This window comes from Denticeps clupeoides, chromosome 6 (genome assembly GCF_900700375.1).
Source record: "Denticeps clupeoides chromosome 6, fDenClu1.1, whole genome shotgun sequence".
NCBI classification, from domain to species: Eukaryota; Metazoa; Chordata; class Actinopteri; order Clupeiformes; family Denticipitidae; genus Denticeps; species Denticeps clupeoides.
The window spans coordinates 4,405,907-4,429,346 of NC_041712.1; the positions used below are offsets into that span (position 1 = coordinate 4,405,907).

The 23,440-nt window shown below is 41.4% G+C and overlaps 1 protein-coding gene across 2 annotated transcripts; it reads right to left on the reverse strand.

Moving 5' to 3' along the window:
- Positions 1 to 228: 228 nt before the first annotated feature.
- Positions 229 to 9,531, reverse strand: LOC114792615 (vasodilator-stimulated phosphoprotein-like). Of its 2 annotated transcripts, XM_028983924.1 has the most exons (13): positions 9,394 to 9,531; positions 5,630 to 5,801; positions 4,368 to 4,548; positions 4,245 to 4,299; positions 3,832 to 4,162; positions 1,677 to 1,789; positions 1,473 to 1,521; positions 1,345 to 1,384; positions 1,223 to 1,265; positions 1,080 to 1,136; positions 828 to 900; positions 668 to 725; positions 229 to 404 (listed from the first exon to the last, which is right to left on the reverse strand). In XM_028983924.1, exons 1-13 carry the CDS (start codon positions 9,396 to 9,398, stop codon positions 370 to 372), a joined length of 1,212 nt encoding a protein of 403 aa, XP_028839757.1. In that variant the 5' UTR covers positions 9,399 to 9,531; the 3' UTR covers positions 229 to 369. The 2 variants fall into 2 exon arrangements, 1 of the variants encoding a protein (XP_028839757.1); XR_003750139.1 differs by having other exon boundaries at positions 388 to 404; positions 828 to 1,136.
- Between the last annotated feature and the right edge of the window lie 13,909 nt (positions 9,532 to 23,440).

A 23,440-nucleotide genomic window follows, 5' to 3' on the forward strand; every position in this document is an offset into this window, starting at 1 on the left:
TCTGTATAATAAGATCTTACCATTTATAACTATATACTGTGTATGTTAGTTCTGTATGTTAGCATTTTAAAGGAGTATGACAATTTTACAATTCATAATACACAAATTGTAATAAATATAATGTAATTTAAAGAGAGAACCCACACAACTGTAGAAACTAACTTTATGCAAGCATGAAAGAAAAAAAAATCCATGCTGAAAGAAAGTAGTAATTTTCACCCCCAGACGTCCAGAAAAAGGCATCAATTTATTGCAAAACAAATTCCAAATATTTTAAATTTAAATAAAACTTCCAGAACAATTGATGTAAATATGTCATAAAACTCTACTTCTTTTTGCAGTGCCAGTCTGCTCTGTGCAAAGTAGAGACTACACAGCAGTCTTCTGCAGCTCCTGAACTAAGGCTAGAAGAAGGGATAACAACACAAGAAACACATATTTAAAATGCACTGGAGCATCTAGACAAATAGAATATAAAGAAAAAAAGTCATTTGTTTTTAGAATCTAAGTAAAATATTTGCCCATCAGTCCCAATCAAGTAGTAGATTTTAAAATTTCATGATTTTCTAATTAAAACAATAACACCTATCTGCTAATAATGTATCTATATAAGTATACATATATGGTTTATACATAATGGTTTGGTGAAGCAAAAAAATATACTTACTCTCAATTATTTCATCCTTTATTTTCTGCAGTTCCTTGCGCATCTCCTCAAGGATACTCTACAACACCACACATTGTTTGAGCCTCACCACAACTAATGTGGAATAAAATGCTTCTTACTATACTGAAAAAGATAATACCATTCCAGTTATGTCACCTACCTGTTTAAAATCCTCCAACTGAGACTCATCCATTGTGCCTGTTTCATTTGCACTCGGATTTGACGGCTTCACCCTGTCAGTGTTCGGAAGTATTGTGAGGTTAAACAAGAAAATAACACAGCAGAAGACTTTGAGGAACACATACGTGCATAAATGCACTTTTTTATTACAAGGCGAACAGTATAAGCATCCAGAATGGTTTCCAGAATGTGGCATTTTGAACCCTGAGGCAGCAACACAAAGGAGGAATACCTGGATCCCGGGGCAGTGGATGATGTGACCTCCTGACCACGGGGGGCTATATTAGACCTGTTGAAAATGGTGAGACATCTGGGGGAACCTTTCAAGAAATACTAACGCATAAGAAAAAATAAAATATTGCTTTTTTTTTTTACCTTGGCAAGGTGGCCGATTTCTCCCATGGCTTTTTAACAGAATCTAAAATAAAACAGTGAGAAAATGTAACAATTTATTCTGATGTGATGATAGTGGATTGGAAAAATGAATCACCACTCACCACTTTGGACAGGTTTAGGAGCTGAGGATTCTTTGCTATCCTGTAGTCATACAACCACCCAAATTATTTACATGTCAATTGGCATTGTGGCAAATTTACTTTACAGAGAATTGTTTTTTGTTGCTTACACTGGCTGGCTCTTCCTTCTTGGGTGCTGGGATATCAGCAGCTTTCCTCCTGTAGGGACACAATATAATTTTCCACATTTTCTCACACACACTATGTGCAAAAGTTATTATATTTACTATTGTTACTGTGGTTAATCTTATTATAAATGTGCTCATTAAATAAATATGATTCGCTGTGGGTCCTGTATTGTGTGAAGGACTAACCGGCGTGCAAGAATGGCACTCATCTCTCCCATTAGGCCTCCTCCTCCACCTCCTCCACCACCTCCTCCACTGCTGCTGGTGTCTGGCTTCGGTGTGCTGTTACCACTGTCATCCTACATAGGCATAGTGATAGGGCATATTATTAAGAGTATGAGCGGCATAAAAGGTGCTACTGAGCAAGGTCCCCACACCCTGCTCCTCAGGCACCTTTCATGGCTGCCCACTGATTATGGGCTAAAATCAGAGGGCACATTTCGTTGTGAGCACTGTGTGCTGTGTTTAACAATGACAATCACTTCACTTTCACGTGTATGCCAACATCATGGCCTGTTCAGTGGACTCCTCAAGATCCTGTGCACTACTGGGACCATACCAAAGTCCATTATCTGCTCGATTTACAATTCAATTTAATAAGACCCAGAACCCCACTAAGAAACTCCAACCAAACTAGGGCTGCAACTAACGATTATTTTAATAATCGATTAATCTGTCAATCATTTATTTTCAACCTTTTATTCAAAAACAGAACCAAAATCTTTAGAAAGTGCACAAACATGTTGCTCCTTGAGCTGTTATAATAAAAAAAAAAAAAAATGGACTAACACAAAAACATACACATGTATGCTTTACATCTGCCAAATATAGACTTTTTTTTTTTAAAATAAAGTGCCACATGAGCTGCCAGAATGATAAAAAAAAGAAAAAAAAGAACAATACAAATCAGAAAATTTAAGAGGATTTGTTTGAATGTCAGAACTTGTTCTCTACACTACACTGCAGATGCACACACTCGCAGACGCATAAACTCACAAACACTGACACACACACACACTGCAAAAAATGCTTTTCTAACTTAGTAGTTTTGTCCTGATTTCAGTCCAAATCTCTAAAAAATCTTAAATCATGTGTTTACTACACATAAGAAGTGATGTCTTGTTTTCTGATAAAATATCTCAGAATTAAGCCAATGGGGTAACAAAACTAATCTTAATGAGATAATCTCAAACAGAAGTTTTAAGCATCACTTAATTTTCTCATGCCATTTTTCTTGTCTAGTAATCTTGATTTAAGATTTTTTAGATATTTGGACTGGAAACGAGACAAAATTACTAGGTAAGAAAAGCTTTTTTTGCAGTGTATGCATGACAACAGATAGAAAAATGAATGGTCCAAAAAAGTCTAGTGAATAAAAACATGTCTTTAGTCTTTTAATGCAAAGAAAACTATAGCACCCCTGCTTTACTACTGTTATTAACGCGCTAACGCTAACTTGTCATGCCTGTCAAGCTGGATGACGGGTAAACATTTACATTTACAGCATTTATCAGACGCCCTTATCCAGAGCGACTTACAATCAGTTGTTACAGGGACAGTCCCCCTGGAGCAACTTAGGGTTATGTGTCTTGCTCAGGGACACAATAGGCGAGTCGTCCACGCGGAGACGCAGAGAACAGTCCGAACGCTGTTTCATCCTCCCTCCACACCTGTAGGTGGCGCTGTAAGTCCCCATCTAGTTCTCCTCCGCGGCGAGTTAAACACCAGCACCAGGGACATTACGTTCCTCACTTCAAAACGGAAAAAAGTAGGATTCTGTAGCGACTTCCCCTGCTGCTGAACTCCCTTCTTCCTCCTCAAACACTCCAACATGTTTGCGTTTCAGGTGCTGGATCATTGCCGTGGTGCTCCTGTGCCATGCCATGTCGCTTTTGCATATTTTCGCGCAGATTTCTCTGCCTCCGCCATGTATATGTCCTCTACCTCCGCTTTTTTTTTGTTTTTTGTTTTTTTGAGGCGCCAAACTCTGCTAGCATCTGTGTGCGAGAGAGACCGAGTGTGTTCACTCCACTCCGCACTCAAATTAAGTTTTTTTTAAAATAATCAAACATCTCCGCGGCGCGCGACATAACAAATCAATTAGGAAATTTGTTGCCAACTCTTCTAGTAATCGATTTTTATTGATTCGTTGTTGCAGCCCTAAACCAAACCATGACTTTGTAGATCAGTTAGTCCTTGAAACCCTTCCAGTACATTGGAAATGATTCCTACTTTTGCAACTACTTCACTGATATCACATCAATAAAAAGGTGAAGAAGCATAAGAACTTTAAATGGCTCCTAAAAACACTTAATATTAATATTAATTACATTGTACTAACCTTGGCTGCTTTGCGTAATTTGGCCCCAGCAAGGGCTGCGGCCAGCCCACCACCGGCTCCTCCTCCGTCACCACCTCCGCCCCCAGAGGGCAGTGGCGGCGGGGGAGGCGGGCCAGGTCCAGGAGGAGGAGGTGGCCCTGGGGGAGGAGGTGGCCCGGCTCCGGAAGGCGGACATGCTGGTGCCGGTGGTGGTCCGGGCGGCGGAGGCGGCCCGGGGGGCGGGGGGCCTCCTGATCGGGCAGGGGATGTGGGTGGAGGTGAGGATGGAGGGATGGGTCGCTCTTTTTCCATCTGCTCACGTTCCAGCTGCTCTTGTCTCTGTTTCTCCAGCCTGGTGAACGCAGTCCGACAGCCTGGATCTTAAAGACTGTCACACTCTCAGTGTTTTCTGTCACTGTACTGTGTAATGGTACCTTCTCTGCTGCTCCACTTCTTCTGGAGAGGGTCCATTTTGCACCTGACGTGGGGCTGTGGAGAAGATGTTCAATCAGACGCTGCTCAGGCTGTCTGGACGTTCAATAGTTTGCGCACGGTACCTGCTTCCGCCACTCCGTTCATCATGTCGAGGGCATGCGTCATGCTGTCACCAAACTGGATGGCTTCATCCTTGCTCCCAAAGTTCAGCCCCCACACTTGCCGAGCATCTCGCCACTGGTGGAAAGTAGGTGTGGCCTGGTTGTACTTTAATCCCTTTCCAATGGGATAATTGATGACCACCTATCATAAAGTACAGAAAAAAAAATGTTAATCATCATGCATATTGTGTTGACGTGGAACTCTACATGAACCATAATATAATAAACATCTTTTTTGATATTTGAAAATAAAGACATATTTCACTGCATGACACAATACAACTGCTACTGTGTTTCTGGAGAGAGCTAACCTGCCAAACTGTATTCATTCTGATTTCTTCACCAACAAATCAGTTCCTCCGAGTTTGGGGTGTTTATTTGGTGCATGCTGTACAAACCAGTTCAAGTGAATTAAACTCAATATACAGGGACAAAGAGGAAACTCTGGAGCACAAGCGAAGCTAGTACAGACAGACACAAACCCCGTGGTGTCAAAAAAACGTCCAGTGTACTGCTGGTGGTCACTAGAGGCAGGGGAAAACCAATGCCATGTGAACAGTGAAGAAATAAGGGCCAGAAGCCTGGTGAAAAGTTAAAGGTGTTCTCATAAATAGATAAAAGAAAAACTATGTACCCTTTTTGCAGGAGTGTAATTATTTCTCTTTTTAAAACGGTAGGAACTTGATGACTGATTTCCTCATTCTGGGCTATTTCAATGTCGTTAATGTGTCACATGCACATGCACAAGAAACATTGTGTTTCTTTCATGTTTCATATATTTTTTGTAAATCCTGAGGGCGTCTTTAATGTTGCACGACCGAACAAGCTCCACATTTAGAACATCAGAAAACTATTCAAACATCAGAAAGGGTTAGAATACAGCTCTTGAAAGAACGAAAGAACTAGAATAAAAAAATGTCATGGGTAAAATAATGAGAACTGAGTAAATGGAAATCAACACAGCAAAAACATACTGACAAATGGGACACGTGACAACCACAGAGCCCTGCGTACAATGCGCGTTCACAGATAAACCTGTCAGCAAAGTTGCATTAAACAAAGAGCCTTTTCATGAAATGCACGTTATACATCTTCACTGACACACAGTGTACTTAAAAAAATACCCACATTTGGAATATATGTGGCATTAACATAAACCTGATTATTGTTACAGCAAACACACAGAGGTTTAACAGAGGTCGTGACCTCGACGGTCGTCATACCTGCTGGTCGGTTTGTATTTTGCGGCCCACGACTCTGTATGTGTTGGTGCCAGGATTGTGGAATATCTGAACTCTGCTGACACACTGGGCGCCGGTGCCCGCCGGGACCCAGCGCTTGTTGGCGTCATCGTACATCATGACAGTGGCCCGGGCCTGGCAAATACTGGTTTCACTAAGGTCACAGACACAGGAACGACAGAAGTTGACTCAGTGTCACCATCACATTGTACTCAGTCACTGTTTTATCATCAGAATAATGAAAGGTGTAATGTTCTTGTGATCCTGTGAAGACTTAAAACTGGGTAGGACACTGTGAAACACAAGATGCTTACTGCATTGAAGTTGAGTTTTAATGTCATTTCAGCTACAGACAGTAACTATGTTTCTCTGGAATCTGGTGCTACATGTAACATTTAAACAACGTTACTGACAAAGTGCACGTGTGCAACAGACAACCTGGGCTCCACCAAGTGCAAGCAGGGGACACAGACAGTGCAAGAATAAAATTTAACAAAAGACATGTAGACAATGAGGCAGACAGCGATTAACTAGCGAAATGAATAACAAATGTGCAAAGTAAAATAGTGCAAATACAGCTGTCATGATCTCAACTATTAACAACCCCTTGCAATTTTGTCCAATCACAGCAACCTGTCCGTAATTTTTCACTTTCATTAGCAGCATGTTGTGAACGCAAACGTGGACAACATCGGATAATATTCGTGATTTTGAAATGTCCTAAAAAACCTTCCCTTGTCACATGTTTTGACTGCATTCAAGTATTCATAAAAGCCAAGAAATCAAATGTGGATGACGACCATTAATAAATAAAAATGTACGCTGGCAATGTATTCAGACATCAATGCGTTTTTTTCTCTGTTCCAATGTTGCCGGCTGAAATTCTTACATGTGTTCTTGTCAATCGAGAACGACCCACCGGATGTCAGTATACAAATCACACAGGACCATAAACTGGACCGCACTGCATGCATGCTGAAGACAGTGAAGCAAGTATTAAAAAAAAACTTCACTGATGGAATGTCGCGGTCCCAGAACATGAGCACGTGTTGGACGAAACGAGAAACCCCGGTGCGATAGTACGCAATGAGGCAGGTAATTTGTATACTGCAATCCGGTGGGTCGTTTTTGATTGGCAAGAACATGTGTAGGAATTTCAGGTAAGTTTCCACCGGTTTAATATGCGAATGAGAACCGGCATGAGCCGCAATGCCACACGGATGTCGTTTGCGTTTAGGTTGAATTTGGGGAAGGGACAGGATGAGAGGGAAGAGTTGAGAGGTGAGGAGACGAGCAGGGTGAGTCTTACGGGTTGAGATGGAGAAGGAGCAGAGTTTAGTTGACGGATGCCAATCAATGACTGAGCGGCTGGCCTGTGGCCATCTTGCCAATTTGGGAGTCACGTTACCACATCTCCGTGTTGCTCCCGGGCACATGGATGGAATCATGTGACAAGAAATTTGCTACATGCACTGCAAGTTATTGCCGGACTGGAACAGGGCAACATTCTTGAAGGTCTAATCTCACGCGTGGCCATGGCTTTTAATTTTAACGGACATGTGGTAACGTGACTCCCAGGGGGCAGTGGTGGCCTAGCGGTTAAGGAAGCGGCCCCGTAATCAGAAGGTTGCCGGTTCGAATCCCGATCCGCCAATATGCCATTGAGCACCTTGGCGGATCGGGATTCAAACCGGCAACCTTCACTCAGGGTGATGGGTTAAATGCAGAGGACAAATTTCACTGTGTGCACCATGTGCTGTGTATCACAAGTGACAATCACTTCACTTCACAAATTCCAATCAGCCACTGTGGTGTGTGTTGATATACCTTTTAACAATTCTAAGTATTTTTATAACTTCACAATCGTGCAGGGGTATAATCTGGAGCTAAAAAAGATGTTACAAAAACAAAAAAAAGGCGTGCGGTTCTGATGCAGACCAAAATGCAAAAAAGCAGAGCATATGTGAAACACCACAATCCTCAACTGATGCACTTTGACAAAGAGGCGTTGGTGCAAGACGTGATACAATGTCTCTGCTGTGAGAGTTCCTGTGCCAGGGGACTTCACCACGGCCAAATAAGGACACAGACACAAGCCCCGTCAAGGAATCGCACCAAAATAAAGTGCTGAAAATGCAGGAAAAGGCCAGCGATTCTTTTTGAAAGCTCTGAACCTGCTGCGTGGGACGCGGTTGGTAGAACAGAGTCAGGAAGTGGTGAGATGGGTTCTACAGACTATAAGTGTGAAGCGACAGGGCTCCCTTGCATTCATGCATTGACCGCTACAGACGTGTTTATCAGTTTCCAAAATTAAACACCGAGAACTCGAACCCTGACCAAACAAATGATAAGAGAAGCGTAACGCTGGGCGAAACTCGGCGTGACAGCCAGGAACACACGCTACTGAGAAAACAGGAAGCTGTGGTCCGACACTGAACACTGTCTGCTTCATCTACACACTCAGATCAGGCACTTGATGTCAAACTCTCACGACGGCTTTTCTTTTCTCTTTCTCTCTCATTTTTTTACATTTCTCTTATTGACTTATTCAACCTGCCCCCCCTGATCTGCAGTTTCCGGATGAGGGAGGGAACTTGTGAGCTGTTCAGGGCAAACCACTGATTGGTCCTCACGTGGGCTTGAAAGAAAATTGATGAAATTCAAAGACTTCGGGAGAACTGAGAGTCAGAGAAAACAAATGTGTATGAACTCTGCTGAAGGAAGTTCACAATTTAAACCGATAGAAAAGGAGGAACTTACCGTACAATTAAAAAAAAAAAAAAAAAAAAGACACCATCATCCTGCTGCTCTCACTGCGGTGCAGTTTCTCACACACAGCCACACTTGCCTCAGCAACACAGCAAATATCTTTAAATCGCTCATATCAGTAGATACAGGTGAAATAAAACTAACTCGGAAAGACTGTGCACTTTATATCCTCATATGTTCTAATATCCTAATAAACTAAACATATTACAGATTTGGCTGATTTGAAATGTGGAACCGGAGATACTTTTGGATCTAACGTGTGGAAAACAAAATGAATATTGGTGAATAGTTTTGTTATTTTTTTAGACGATAGCTTCTTATCCCAAATGAGCTCGAGATGGGGAAACAACCTCAAGCTTCAGGAAAACGGGAGACTTGGAGGTGCTGCTGAGTTGTCCATGAACTTGAAAGGAGAGTGCAAAGTTGAGTTGAGGAGCTAAAGCAACATTCTGGAAGATCCCATCCAGCAAACAAGAACAGTTTGGGCTGCAATCATGTTGTACGCACCTTCCATCCAGTGAACCACAAAACTGCATTAGAGGTTACTCTTCATTCATTGGTTGGATTATTAGTAAGTGAGTCTGAGGACAAACCCTCATAAACTACATTAGGTCTCCTAAATCTGTCAATAGTTGGATCTGTAAGAATCTTGCATCTCTGTGAAATCTTCAAGCATTGCAAAAGGAAATTTGGCAATGTTCTTGTTTGGTGCAGGAATAAGTACATTTCAGGATTGTACAATAATATTGAGATCATGCATATGTAGCACAATTACAAACCTTTACGTAATAAACATTTCTTGGTTGTGCAAACCTGGCTTTTTCACTCTTACAGAGGAAAGTCGTGATTCAGAAAGTAATGAATAAAATTTGTTAATTTAAGATTTCATTTTTTCTTGGCTTAAACCTACGCAGGCCTGTGCGTGTGTGAATACACACCATCAGTACACCCCACTTGGTCCATAAAGTCCTTCTTACCCCATCGTGAAGCGAGCCCGGTCCTCGTCCCGCTGGTGGTCCGTTCAGGGGATGAAGACAGCGAGCTTCGTGCGCCTGGAGAGCAGAGAACCTGCAGCTTCGTGCACGGCCGCTTCTGCTTTATAAAGTGGCGCGCCGCTTCCTGTGGCCGCGGTCATCAACCTGTGCTGACTTCTGCTTTATGGCCGTATATTAAACAAACAAATACATATACAGTCACTGCAAATGCCTTTATACATAAAGCATCTGCTTCGTGATAAGCGAAGAACGCAACTATTAACCCTTTTATATTTAACTATTAACTTTAACATATCTTAACAGAAACGAAGGCGTTTCTTATTCACCAGTGATCCAATCACCGTTAACGTTACAGGTGTTGTACCGAATTCTGTGACCCGTCGAATTTCGTGACCCTAGATGGCGCTGTGCCACGAAAGTCGCATAGGATCCTACTTACAGCACGGTCACACTATCTGGCAGCGCCTGTCAAAGATTGTGACCTCTTGTCCCTGGTTCCTGTTCATGATTACAATGGTAAATGTTGTAGTTAAAGGTTGCTCTCAAAGTACACAATTAACACTCAATAATCAATTAATTCAGCTAAGAATTATCGTGTATTATAATTTTTTGACGTTGTTCACCGTCTTTTGCGGCACAGCGCCATCTATGCAACACTGCGTTGAATGGGGCCTCCAAGGAAGCAAATGCGTCAATAGAGCCGCCATATTGGGATGGGCTGGCGCTCCTTTTAAACGAATGAACGTCTATCAGGGCCAAGGTGGAATACAGAATTAAAGGACCATAAACCGGCAAATTTGAGAAGCGATTGTTGTTTTCTTGGTTCTTTTAAAGTTTCAGACACGTATTTACGACCGTGAAGCCTTTTTTGAAAACATAGAATAGTTTTATGTTCAAAATGTAATCTGCATATAAGTTTTTTTTTCTTTCGAAATACTTACCTCTAAATTTCATTTATAATTACAGATGCTTTTATAGAAAATGGAAAGCAATCTTACTCTCTGTTTACTAACTTCGTGATTGAGCAGCTATTAGCATATTAATTTATTCCCTTATTAGGCTATGGTAAATAAATACTTCACTGTAAACTCATTTTAAAGCCCTATGGCACACCTTACTTTTCAATCCGGACAGTATAATTTTGTTTTGAACTATTTGATTAAAAAGGAGAGTCAGTACTGAATTCAGTAAAGTGAATTTTCAAGTGCAATATCTAAAAATGTATAGGTTAGCCTTTGCTTTTCTTAATCCTATATTAATTTTAATTCTAAATTGTTTTATGTGTTAACCCGGTAGATGAATCACAATGTGGTGAGAAGAAGAAATCCTGACAAAGTATATTCCTCACTTTGTAGACTGAGTTTTGCAAAAAAAAAAAATCAGACACGCTGGAAGCAATGCAGAGAAAAGAGGAAACTTTTGGAACATTTACCAGCTAAAATGAAACTTCCAAACTCTTGCCACACAGCAACAAATGCATCCTGGTCCTAGTTTCGGAAACAAAAATGCTTCACGAAAACATGAAAAATTGTAATGGGTTGGTTGAATTGTGAAGCTGGTTATTACAGGCAGGTTAGGGGGGCACATGAGAGATCATTGTCAAGAAAGATGACACTGTGAGCAAAGTTTTAGAGGATGGGAAGAAGATATTCTTCCCCATTGGGAAAAAATATATAAAAAGGGGCGAGTTGAGATATTTGACTACATAGTGTGCTCAGAAGATAAAACTCATCTTAAAATGCTAAGATTGCACATTTGATCAAAGAACATACAAAATGATGCTTGTGGTTTTAATGAGTCACCAGAACCAGCCAAATCACCTGAGAAAGCCTTGATGACAGATGGTGTGACGTCATCACATCTTTCTCACAGATCTTCTTGCCATTGTGATCTTGGGGTTCTTTGTCCTTAGATGATCAGATGGATATCTTTTAGTACCAAGTTCAGATCTAGTGCACACAAATTGCAAATCTGACACATTATTTGACAGTCACCAGTACTTGAACAAGCTAGTTCAGACCACATCTCAATGTCCAGCACATCTGAAAATTTCTATGAGAATCCAGAGAATGTTGTTGAAAAGCAAACTATTACTATTCACACAGTGCGTGCAGTTTCTGACATGACTGAAGCTCGGCGTACGTCTCCTTCCACCCCGCCTCTTCGGGGAAGGTTGTGTCACGGCCATGCGGGCATGGCGCGGCGGGTGAACGGAGAGCCGGACGAGGAGTGACGAGGAACGAAGAATGAAGGACGCTTTCACCTGACATCACAAAACCGGGGTTTAATTGTGAATCACAAGACAGGGAGACATCCGAGACGTAGCCACTGGTAAACACGGAACATAACGTTAAAGACCTGGCAGCGGACAGAAACGAACAGGGCAGCTTTATACAATTAACACAGGTGAAAACGATTAGGGAACATTACACATGACAACAATGAAACTCCGGTCCGGATCATGGACCGGAGTAACCCCCATTTCGGACCGGATCGTGACAGGTTGGTGCACCATCCGGTAGCGTGGTTTGTCCTGAGCTGCTGCTGTTTTCTTTTACAGGGTTCATCTTAGTATCTTTGTCTTATTTAATGTGTGTAGTAAGTTCCTCAGTTTCTAATCTTACTTCTAAACCCTACTTGTAGTTTTTCTGTAGAATGTAGAGCTGATTACTAGTAGAGCGGTTGCACACAGTCCGGCCTTCAGGAGGTATTTTCTTTTAATGTTGGGATTCTCTTTTTGTGTTAATTTTCCTGTCTGTCTAGTTGACTTCTTTTCTGTTTTTTCCTTATCTCATCTTACTTAAAATTGTTAATTGTTTTACTATTGTGATTTCCAGTTTGACCCAACTCTCACTGCAAGCTGGGAATATTAAATACCTGAGTATTAATATTTCTGCCAAGCTGTCAAATTCTTCCCATAAGTGTTAAAACAATCAAAATGATCTTGCCAAAAATCAATTACTTCTAAATGGTTCTGAAAAAATCACCCCCAGCTTGGTTCAAATCATTGGACTCCATAATTTATAATTTTCTAATTCCTAAAATTCAACCCACAAGTCTGGAGCTGCCAAATTTCTATAATTACTTTCTTGCCAATAGGCTGATAAGTGTCTAAAAATAGACTACACAAGATCAATTAGATTATAATTGGTTTGATATAACGTTGTGTATAACATTAGACTGTGTAATCCGCCCTTTATCAGCCCTTTAAAAGCATCAGTATTAGCTCATCACTCACAGCGTTGTGGGAATTTCGGAAAAAAAAAATTAACCTTACTGGTACCATGCAAACTGACACCCATCTGGAACAAACCAGACTTTCTGCTAAATAAAAAAAATGATAAATGACTGTGTAAAATATCCACTAGCAACAAATACTGTACACTTAACAGTGTATTTCCACATACTGTACACCAACAATGTGTATCTCTACAATTCTGTACACCAACAATGTGTATTTTTTATGTACTCTACACTGACATGTATAAAGAAACTGTATGTCAGTGTTGCTGTTAAATTTCAGCCATTTTGCTAAAATCATATTGCTAAAATAATTTAAGTAATTTTTTTCCTCATTAATGTACACATAGCACCCCATATTGACAGAAAAACAGAATTGTTGACATTTTTGCAGATGTATTATCAAAGAAAAACTGAAATATCACATAGTCCTCCATATACAGACCTTTTTCTCAGTATTTAGTAGAAACAGCCCTTTGATCAGCCATGAGTTGTTTTTACACACCTGGATTTGGGGATCCTCTGCCATTCCTCCTTTCAGATCCTCTCCAGTTCTGGCAGGTTGGATGGTAAACGTTGGTGGACCTCCATTTTAGGTCTCTCCTGAGATGCTCAATTGGCTCTGGCTGGGCCATTCAAGAACAGTCACAGAGTTGTTGTGAATCCACTCCTTCGTTAGCTGTGTGCTTAGTGTCATTGTCTTGTTGGAAGGTAAACTTTTGGCAAAATCTTATTTCTCACCAGTCCTGCGGGTGTTTTTTAGCACAAGAATATGTGATTTAGCCAGCTCTAGGAAGGGTTCTGGTCATCCCTGGGGATGTGTTGAACTATCAATTGTGTGGTGTGTATTGAAAGGTCGATTGTGTTTAAGCAGCATCAAGTGTCATCATTATCTTACTGAGGTGGTCAATCAGTGATAGTTTCGTGTTCTCCTGAGGTGTAAATTAGGGGGCAGGACTTAGGGATTTATAGTGAAAGTCACTCTGCTACAAACATAGTCGGTAAAACAACAGCCATCAATCCAAACCTTACATCTTTCCTTAATCTTCCTTTTCCTTTTAGCTTTTTACTTCACAGCAACAATGTGTCTGAAACCTATTCCAGTAACTATCTCTTACAGGCTTAGAAAACATACTCAACCTGCAGAGGCTCTGTTACCCACAACCTCATCTACCCCACCCTGTCATCTACTTCTCAAACAAGTGTGGTAGGTGGGCTCTGGAACTGTCAATCTGCTGTTAAAAAAGTCACTTCATCTCTATGACTATCCACCATCCATCCTTCATTCGACTCAACCTTCACATTGTCTCACCTTCATCTGTATCTTCTTGCATTCTTTCACATCTCCCTACCTCTGACTGTTTCTTCTCCTTACCACTAGAAACAGCCACTAACTCTTTTCTCAACTCACTTTGCCTTTCTGTGGATCACTTCTGTCTATCTTCTAATCCCAAAAGGACTTCTCCCACTGCGCCCTGGCTCTCTGATACATTGCACAGCAATCGAAGAGTACTTCGAGCAGCGGAGACAAAATACAAGAAATCACAGCTTGACTCAGACCTGCTGTATTACCAGAATCTTCTGCTCAAATTTTCTACTAACCTTACTGCTGCTAAACCTGCTTTCTTCAAGGCAAAACTGGAAGCCTCTGCCCACAACCCTCAAACTCCACAATATATTCTTATCTCTACTCAACCCTCCGACTCCCCCTACCCCATCTTCCCTAACTGCTGATGATTTTGCCAACTTCTTCACAGGGAAGATTGAACAATTCTGTAAGACATTCTCCACCACAAATCCTACTCTACCCTCCTACAACTGCTCTAAATCAGTTTTCTAAGATCAACAGGCAATCCAACCACCTGTCCCTTCTGCAATGCTCCAAACCATCTCTCCTGACCTCATCCCTTTCATTTCTTATATCATAAACGACTCAATCACATCCGGCCATGTACCATCTACTCACATCCATTCACATCAGCAATCTTTCCCACTCATGTAGATTCCTTCTCTACAATATCAGACAAATCCGCCCTTATCTGTCAACACAGGCCACCCAGATACTGGTTCAGCCATTTACAGCATTTATCAGACGCCCTTATCCAGAGCAACTTACAATCAGTATTTACAGGGACAGTCTCCCTGGAGCAATTTAGGGTTAAGTGTCTTGCTCAGGGACACAATGGTAGTAAGTGGGATTCGAACCCGGGTCTTCTGGTTCATAGGCGAGTGTGTTACCCACTAGGCTACTACCACCCACCCCTACTTCAGCCCCTAGTAATGTCACGACTGGACTACTGTAACTCCCTTCTAGCTGGTCTACCTCTATGTACCATCCAACCTCTACAGCTAATACAAAATGCAGCAGCACGACTGATCTTCAACCTTCCCAAATTCTTCTACACCAGCCCTCTGCTACGTTCCCTCCACTGGCTCCCAGTAGCTGCACACATTAGAAAAATATTGATGCTGGCCTACAAAACCAAATATGGAGTAGCACCATCCTACCTCACAGCCCTCATTATACCTCACACTGCACCTCGTATACTCAGAGCCTCCAGTCTGCTGCTCGCCTGGTCCCTCCATCTCTGAAGGTAAAAGGAAGACACTCATCTAGACTCTTCTCCATCTTGACCCCTCGGTGGTGGAATGAACTTCCCCTTGAGGTCAGAACAGCTCAGTCACTGAATACTTTCAAACGGCAGCTCAAGACCTTCCTCTTTAAAGAATATTTATTACTTGTAACCTTCTTATTGTCTGACTTATGTATAGAAACTACAACAGAGTGAATAATAAGATTGTATTTATAGTTGCAGGTCCTAGTGAACCAGAATTGATCACTTCATCGATGGTAACATGGAAGCACGTTGTAAGTCGCTCTGGATAAGGGCGTCTGCCAAATGCTTTAAATGTAAATGTAAATCTCAAACGTCTTCCAGTTAAGGATTATGGAGGCCACTGTGCTGTTAGGAACCTTAATTGCAGAATTTTTTTGTAACCTTGGCCAGATCTGTGCCTTGCCACAATTCTGTCTCTGAGCTCTTCTGGCAGTTCCTTTGACCTCATGATTCTCTTTTGCTCTGACATGCGTTGTGAGCTGTAAGGTCTTATATAGACAGGGGGGTGGCTTTCCAAATCACGTCCAACCAGTATAATCAAACACAGCTGGACTCAAAAGAAGGTGTAGAACCATCTCAAGGACGATCAGAAGAAATGGACAGCATCTGAGTTAAATCGCAAAGGGTCCGAATATTTAGGATGTGATATTTCAATTTATCTTTGTTAATAAATCTGCAAAAGCGTGTTCTGTTAATATGGGGTGCTGTGTGTACATTAATGAGGAAGAAAATGGTTGAAATGATTTTAGCAAATGGCTGCAACATAACAAAGAGTGAAAAATTTAAGAGGGTCTGAATACTATCTCTACCCACTGTATATCTACACTGATTGGGATGGAAGTAGCATTGAAGTATTGATGGAAAGTCGCTCTGGATAAGGGCATTTGCTAAATGCCACCAATGTAATTGAAATGTTTAATGATATTACTTAATAAAAAAAATGTAAGGCATTGGACACATAATCTAGACCATGACACTGACTACATCCTGGACTTCTCCAACCCTACAACTGTAGGACTTATTATTATATCATCCCCAACCCTGCACTGACACCATTTGCAGGCTCACTCTACCCTGGAAGGGGGTCCCTCTCTGTATCACTCCTTCCCAAGGTTTCTTCCTTTCTTTTTTTTCTCTCTCCAAGAGTTTTTTTTGTGTGGAGTTTTTCCTTGTGTGCAGAAGGGTCAAGTGTGGGGGGTGTCAACTGTAGGGCCTGTCAAATCCCATTGAAACATACAGTATATCTCCAGTGAATCCCCTAGATTTACTTTTAAATGTATTTAACTTTATTTATTAAAATAATTTATTACATATTATACAAACAAAATACATTTTGGACACTATAGACTAATAATAATAATAATTATTATTAATATTAATAATAATGTTATCTATTTATCTAATACCTCTGAAATACCTCTGTGGTTAAATATTGTAATGGTTTCCAAATGTGTTTTGCCAGACTCATTCTCTGCAGTGCCTAGATGACATGTTCCTGTTCCTCAACTATCTGGCACTTGGCTTAAAACTGGGACCTTGCTGACAAATATGGAATCCAGTCCAGTCAGTAGGATCATCACAACATGGAGCAACGTTGTCTACACTGTCCTGGGATCTCTAAGGATGTGGACTCCACAGAGCTCAGGTGTCCAGCCTAACCTCTTCTCCAAAGTGAAGTGGCCTGCTTGGAGTTGCTCCACATGGAGCAGTAATTCATTTCTCTATCAGTGACATCAGATCATGGTGTACCATCATGGTTGACAGAGGGTTTCTTGACCATGTCTTTGTTGGGATCAGACATTATACTGTTCTTAAACTCAGTTAAAATGTACAGATTAAAAGATATAGTCAGGGGAAAAATTATTTTAATCCCTGCTGATTTTGTAAATTTACTGACACAGTCTATAATCAGTCTATAATTTCAATAGCTGGTGTATTTGAACATTGAGAGACAATCCAGAAAATCCAAATTAATGCAAGTTATTAATGAATTGGCATTTTCATGAATGTGTCATGGGCACCGTCCCACCACCTGGCCCCCAGGGGGCATGTGACATCGACAGGTGACTCGGAAGCAAAAGAAGACCGGTTCAATGTTCAGAATAAAAGCCAGGCAACCATCTAGGGTGCTGCCCGCTCTTTGATAATTATTTTTTCATTGATGCTCAACTTTTTTGCATCGACTGCCTTTTGATTGTGGGCTCTTGCGCAGCTGCACGTCCCGTCTTCCCCTCCCGCTCCCACTCACCTGCATCATCCCTCCATCTACATTTACATTTACAGCATTTATAAGACGCCCTTATCCAGAGCAACTTACAATCAGTATTTACAGGGACAGTCTCCCTGGAGCAACTTAAGGTTAAGTGTCTTGCTCAGGGACACAATGGTAGTAAGTATGATTTGAACCCAGGTCTTCTGGTTCACAGGCGAGTGTCTTACCCACTAGGCTACTTCCACCTCCACCGAGCCCAATGCCTGGCAGTCACTTCTCCTGCCTTCCCGGAGGATCAGAAACCGCGATGTCGGTCTGTGCGTTCCCGAACTCGGGGGTGACAGATTTTGAACCTCTTTCAATCCGCAAGATTTCTGTCTCCCAGTTGTATTTTATACAGGTCAGGAGCTGACATTGGGAGCTTCTAACCTCAGTACACCCGTCCATAGAAGCAATCAATCTATCCAGATTCCAAACTCTGCACTATGGCGAAGACCAAAGAGCAATCCAAGGACCTACACAAGGCTGGAATGGGCTACAAGACCATCACCAGGCAACCGGGTGAGAAGGTGACAACATTAAATAATATAACTGATAAAATAAGTCCATGCAAGCTCTCATCTCGTGGAGTTTCAATGATAATGAGAACAATGAGGAACCAGCCCAGAACTACTTGGGAGGAAGAGTAAGATTTGTTAAATTTTGTTCAATTTGTTCCTGTTTATGAGCAGTAATTTAAACCACCATACTAACATGTTTGAAAAAGGACTGAACCTAGTGGGTTCATGGCCTAATGACCACAGTGTCACAGGTTCAAACCCCATTTACTACCATCGTGTCCCTGAGCAAGACACTTAACAGTTGCTCCAGGGGAGACTGTGCATGTAACTACTTATTGTAAGTCACTCTGAATAAGGGCGTCTACTAAATAACACAAATGTAAATGACTGCAGTGGAGTGCAGAGGGTTCAGGAGAAGATGGAGAGGGCAGAGCGAGGAGAGACTCCAGCAGGAGAGGGAAGAAGCAGTGGAACAAGGGCAGCGTTTGGAGGATCAGCAGTACAGCACCCATACGCCCCACCCATTCAAACCCAGTACTGCAGGTCAGTAAAACCCAGTTCTGTTCTCTTGTACAATCATATATTCTGGGTATCTTGTGTTTGTGTGCTGATGAACATTCTGTCTACCGATTGAGTAGATGAATGCAGAAGATGTTCTCCCAGGCCGAGATGAAGATATGAGATTCAGGACCAGGTCAGTATTCTGTGTTTCAGTAAATTATATTCCTCTACCAGGCTTGTGTTGAGCAGCTGAGCAGGGCTTTAAAAAAAAAAAAAAACTAAAAAACCTTAATAAATATCTGGTAATAAGAGACAACTAAAAAAAATGGTATTTCTCATAAAAGTTTATACCAGACGTTGTTTTTACATTAGAAAAAGAAACAGGCAAAGAGGGACGTGTTCTTGCATGGACAGAGAACATCAGAAGACCACAGGGTCCTGCTAATCTTTCACTAGGTGGACCTGCAAGAAGATCTTTCTCATTTTAGTGTAAAGAACAGTTCCAGTTCTCAACTAAGGTTGAAAGCAGGTACCTTCACACCTCATCACACCTGTTTTCTATTTGCGCTGCTTCTTTCAGTCTTTTATTCTTTCTTTGTTGTCTCTGACGTCTGCAGTTTTTCTCTCTTTCATGCGTACACAACAAAAATGTAGACAACTGATATTTTCTTTTGCTCTGTAGTGTATTATATTGATATAATAAAATTACAAAAATATATACTTTTTTTTTTATTGCAAATTGCATTTTGTCATTTAACTATTCAAAATACCCCTCAAATAAATTGTGCCAATAACCACGATTTAAATTCCTTTACTCCTGTTTTAATTGTATATTGTAATTTGTATTGTGTTGTTTTATTGATCTCCTTGTGTGTTACACCTGATTTGAGTTCCAGTGTTCATAAATTATGAGCTAATTTTTATATTGATTATTATAGTAATAATAATAACCTGGTCTACTGGTAACTGATACAGTTTCATCATCATTCATCATCTTTTGAGGAACAATAACAGTCAGACTCCAAGATGACCGTGTAAAGTGTTTTTATGGAGACATCAACACAGAATATTTGATCTATTCTAGATACAAGTACGTTGTCTGAAGCGTAAGGATCTTGGTAACTTTTACCTCCGTGCTGTGGTATCAAAATTAGAAGCGTTCAGATTGTACATTATTAAAATCCCTGACTTCTTCCAAAGATTTTATTGTAGTGACTTTTCTGTAATGTATTCAGAAGTAACAGGTCACCATACTTGGGTCCCACTCTTATCTGCAGTAGTTTGTCTGTCAGCAGGAGGGGCTGGATGGTGTTGAGAGTACATCCTGTGTAGCATATATAGAGGATGGAATCCTCCACTCCCACATTCTCCTGGTCAAGCACATGGTGAACCTGGGGGTCTTCATTAGGTGTGAGGTGAAGTCATTAAGTTGCTAATTATTATTAAACTGGTTTCCTGAACATGACAGTGAGTTGAGTGAACTTCAGTGGCCTCCACAGTCACCAGATCTCCATCCAATCAGACATCTTTCTGACGTGGTGTGACAGGAGATTCGCATCATGGATCTGCAGCTGCAATTCATGTATGATGCAATCACGTCAATATGGACCCAGATTTCTAAGGGATGTTTCCAACATCTTGTTGAATATATGCTTTGAGAATTAAGGCACTTCAGAATCAGAAAAATGTATTAATTTAGGAGAAAATGTATTATATAATGACTGCCACAACACACAAAGACACTAGAATATAAAATCAAATATGTCTAAATAATATCTATAGAAATAAAATGCTGACAAATGATAAAACTACAATCGGCAAAACGGTCCAACTTGGTACTGGCAAGGTGTACCTAATAAAGTGGCCAGGGAGTGTATAATGTCAATACATATTTTTTTAAAAAATGCTGTCATTAAATTATTACTTATTTGCATATGAGTGTAAAAGTAAAAAATTTATGTTTGCTAATCCCACATTTGTAAATAAAGTTATTGATGGATTTTGGATAATGTGCATAAAATTGATGAAACTTCCTCAAGTTCTTCTTGAAATATAGCTTTCAAAAGAATGCCTTGCTGGCACAAAGGCATAAAAATGATCCATCGACGTTCCTCCTGTCTCGTTCCTGAAAGCACACAAGGACAAGCAGCACCCGGCCTCAGTACATTGTGTACAACTTCATGCATGCATATGAAGCTATAGGCATTAGCCTACACAGCAACGTACCAGTAAGTTGCTAAGCTAACTTACCGTAAGTGGGATTTGAACCCGGGATGCTGTGAAGGCCAAAATAGGCTGGAGAATAAAAAAATGATGTTCTGCCAGTGGTTGTACTCGATACAGCCACGAACGCGCTGACCCTACACCACACAGCCAGAACGAACATCAGCGCTCGTTTTTTTTGTGTCTATATGATCCTTTTTTCGGCGGGGGGCGGGGCAGTGGTGGTCTAGCGGTTAAGGAAGCGGCCCCTTAATCAGAAGGTTGTCAGTTCGAATCCCGATGCGCCAAAGTGCCACTGAAGAAAAGGCACCGTCCCCACACGCCTGTCATGGCTGCCCACTGCCCACTCAAGGTGATGGGTTAAATGCAGAGGACATGTGCTGCTGTGTATCATTTGACTTTAGGATGTATAGCAGACGTTCGTCATTTTGTAAGTCGTCAGGGAGTGAAAACGGTGCCTCGGGCGCCACCTGCTGGTGTTTGACGGTCATGTCTCTGGGCGCACAGGAGGTTCGGCACCGGCGTCGGCTGAAAAAAGTGCCGCGTTTTGGGCTTTTTAACGTCGGTCACTCACTTTTCCAGCGTATGTCTAAATAATATCTGTAGAAAGAAAATGCTGACAAAATGGTCCAACCTGGTAATGGCAAGGTGTACCTAAAAAAGTGGCCAGGGAGTGTATAATGTCACTACATTTTTTTAAAATAATGCTGTCATTAAATCATTACTTATTTGCATATGAGTGTAAAAGTTAAAATTTTATGTTAGCTAATCCCACTTTTGGAAATAAAGTAATTGATGGATTTTGGATAATGTGCAAAAATTTGCTGAAACTTCTTCAAGCTCTTCTTGAAATAAAGCTTTCAAAAGAATGCCTTGCTGGCACAAAAAGGCATAAAAAGGATCCATCGACGTTCCTCCTGTCTCGTTCCTGAAAGCACACAAAGACAAGCAGCACCCGGCCTCAGTACATTGTGTACAACTTCATGCATGCATATGAAGCTATAGGCATTAGCCTACACAGCAACGTACCAGTAAGTTGCTAAGCTAACTTACCGTAAGTGGGATTTGAACCCGGGATCTTCCACTTCGCGAACACCCGCGCTACCAACTGAGCCACTCGCGGGCCTCTGTATACTGTTCATTATGCTCGTTATATATTTCAAATATGGTTTCTATGGAAACCAATGCAGTAGCGCTTGTATTTTTTTTGGCCGTTTGACTACATTTCTCAGAATGCTGTGAAGGCCAAAATTGGCTGGAGAATAAAGAATGATGTTCTGCCAGTGGTTGTACTCGATACAGCGATGAACGCGCTGACCCTGCACCACACAGCCATAACGAACATCAGCGCTCGATTTGTAATGTCTATATGATCCTTTTTTCGGCGGGGGGCGGGGCAGTGGTGGCCTAGCGGTTAAGGAAGCGGCCCCTTAATCAGAAGGTTGTCGGTTCGAATCCCGATGCGCCAAGTTGGCGCTGAGCTGCCATTGAGCAAAGCATCGTCCCCACACACTGCTCCCCGGGCGCCTATCATGGCTGCCCACTCAGGATGATGGGTTAAATGCAGAGGACATGTGCTGCTATGGATCACAAGTGACAATCTCTTCACTTTAAGACGTATAGCAGACGTTTGTCATTTTGTAGGTCGTCAGGGAGCGAAATGGTGCCTCGGGCGCCACCTGCTGGTGTTTGACGGTCATGTCTCTGGGCGCACAGGCGGCTAAAAGAAGTGCCGCGTTTTGGCCTTTTTAACGTCGGTCACTCACTTTTCCATCATCTGCGGTTCATGAAAATCTTTATTTTAATGCTGAGCTTCCATACCGGATAAATATCGGATGTCTAATTAAACAGCGAGGTTACGGATGTTGCTCATTCAACAGAAGACATCAAATATTCATTCTCTCAGCAAGTTTGTTAGCTTTCTACACGGAGAAAGCTAGATTTACGGTAAATTAAAGAAAATGTTTAAATGTTATTTTATTTGCAGGAAACGAAAGGCAATTCATGACAAATCATGCATTTTACCGAATTGAGCGTAGTCTTTACTAACAGGCGGTTTTACAATTAGCGCTGGTTTAGTGCAAATAGAAATAAGCTCTTTCATGTCGGACACGCTGATTGTTTTTAGTCTTGGATCAGTGCAGCTTTTGTGAATAAAGTGCCAAACAGACAGAGATTTGCACATTCACTTCAATTCAAAGAACTTTTTTTGTCCCCGAGGGGGGAGCCGCGTTCTGTGCTGCATGCTGGTGGAATGGAACCAGCAGATGATGGAGAATGACATGACTCTCTATGAAGGAGAAGTACAAGGTCAGTAAAATGTCTTTTCTGACCCCAAAGGATTTGAGGTTTTGTCGCTGATGACATTATTGAGAACAAACCCGACTCAACTCTGCTCGGGCCAAGATTTACAGCTCTAGTTTATATAGCATACAGGATTATACAGAGTTTTGATTATCCTAATAATCCTATTTGAGTATCTTATTGGGATTTAGTACATTTAATGTTTGCTAACCTCAGCGCAGATGCAATTCTGCATCCCCTGTGATCTCTGGCCCAGGGGGACATTAACCGCTGTTTGGGGACCACTGGCCTAGAGTCACAGCAGGGAAATGTCCAGAATGATTTCATTCAGACTGAAATTGCCTGGCATCTTGTTTATTGCACTGTTTAAT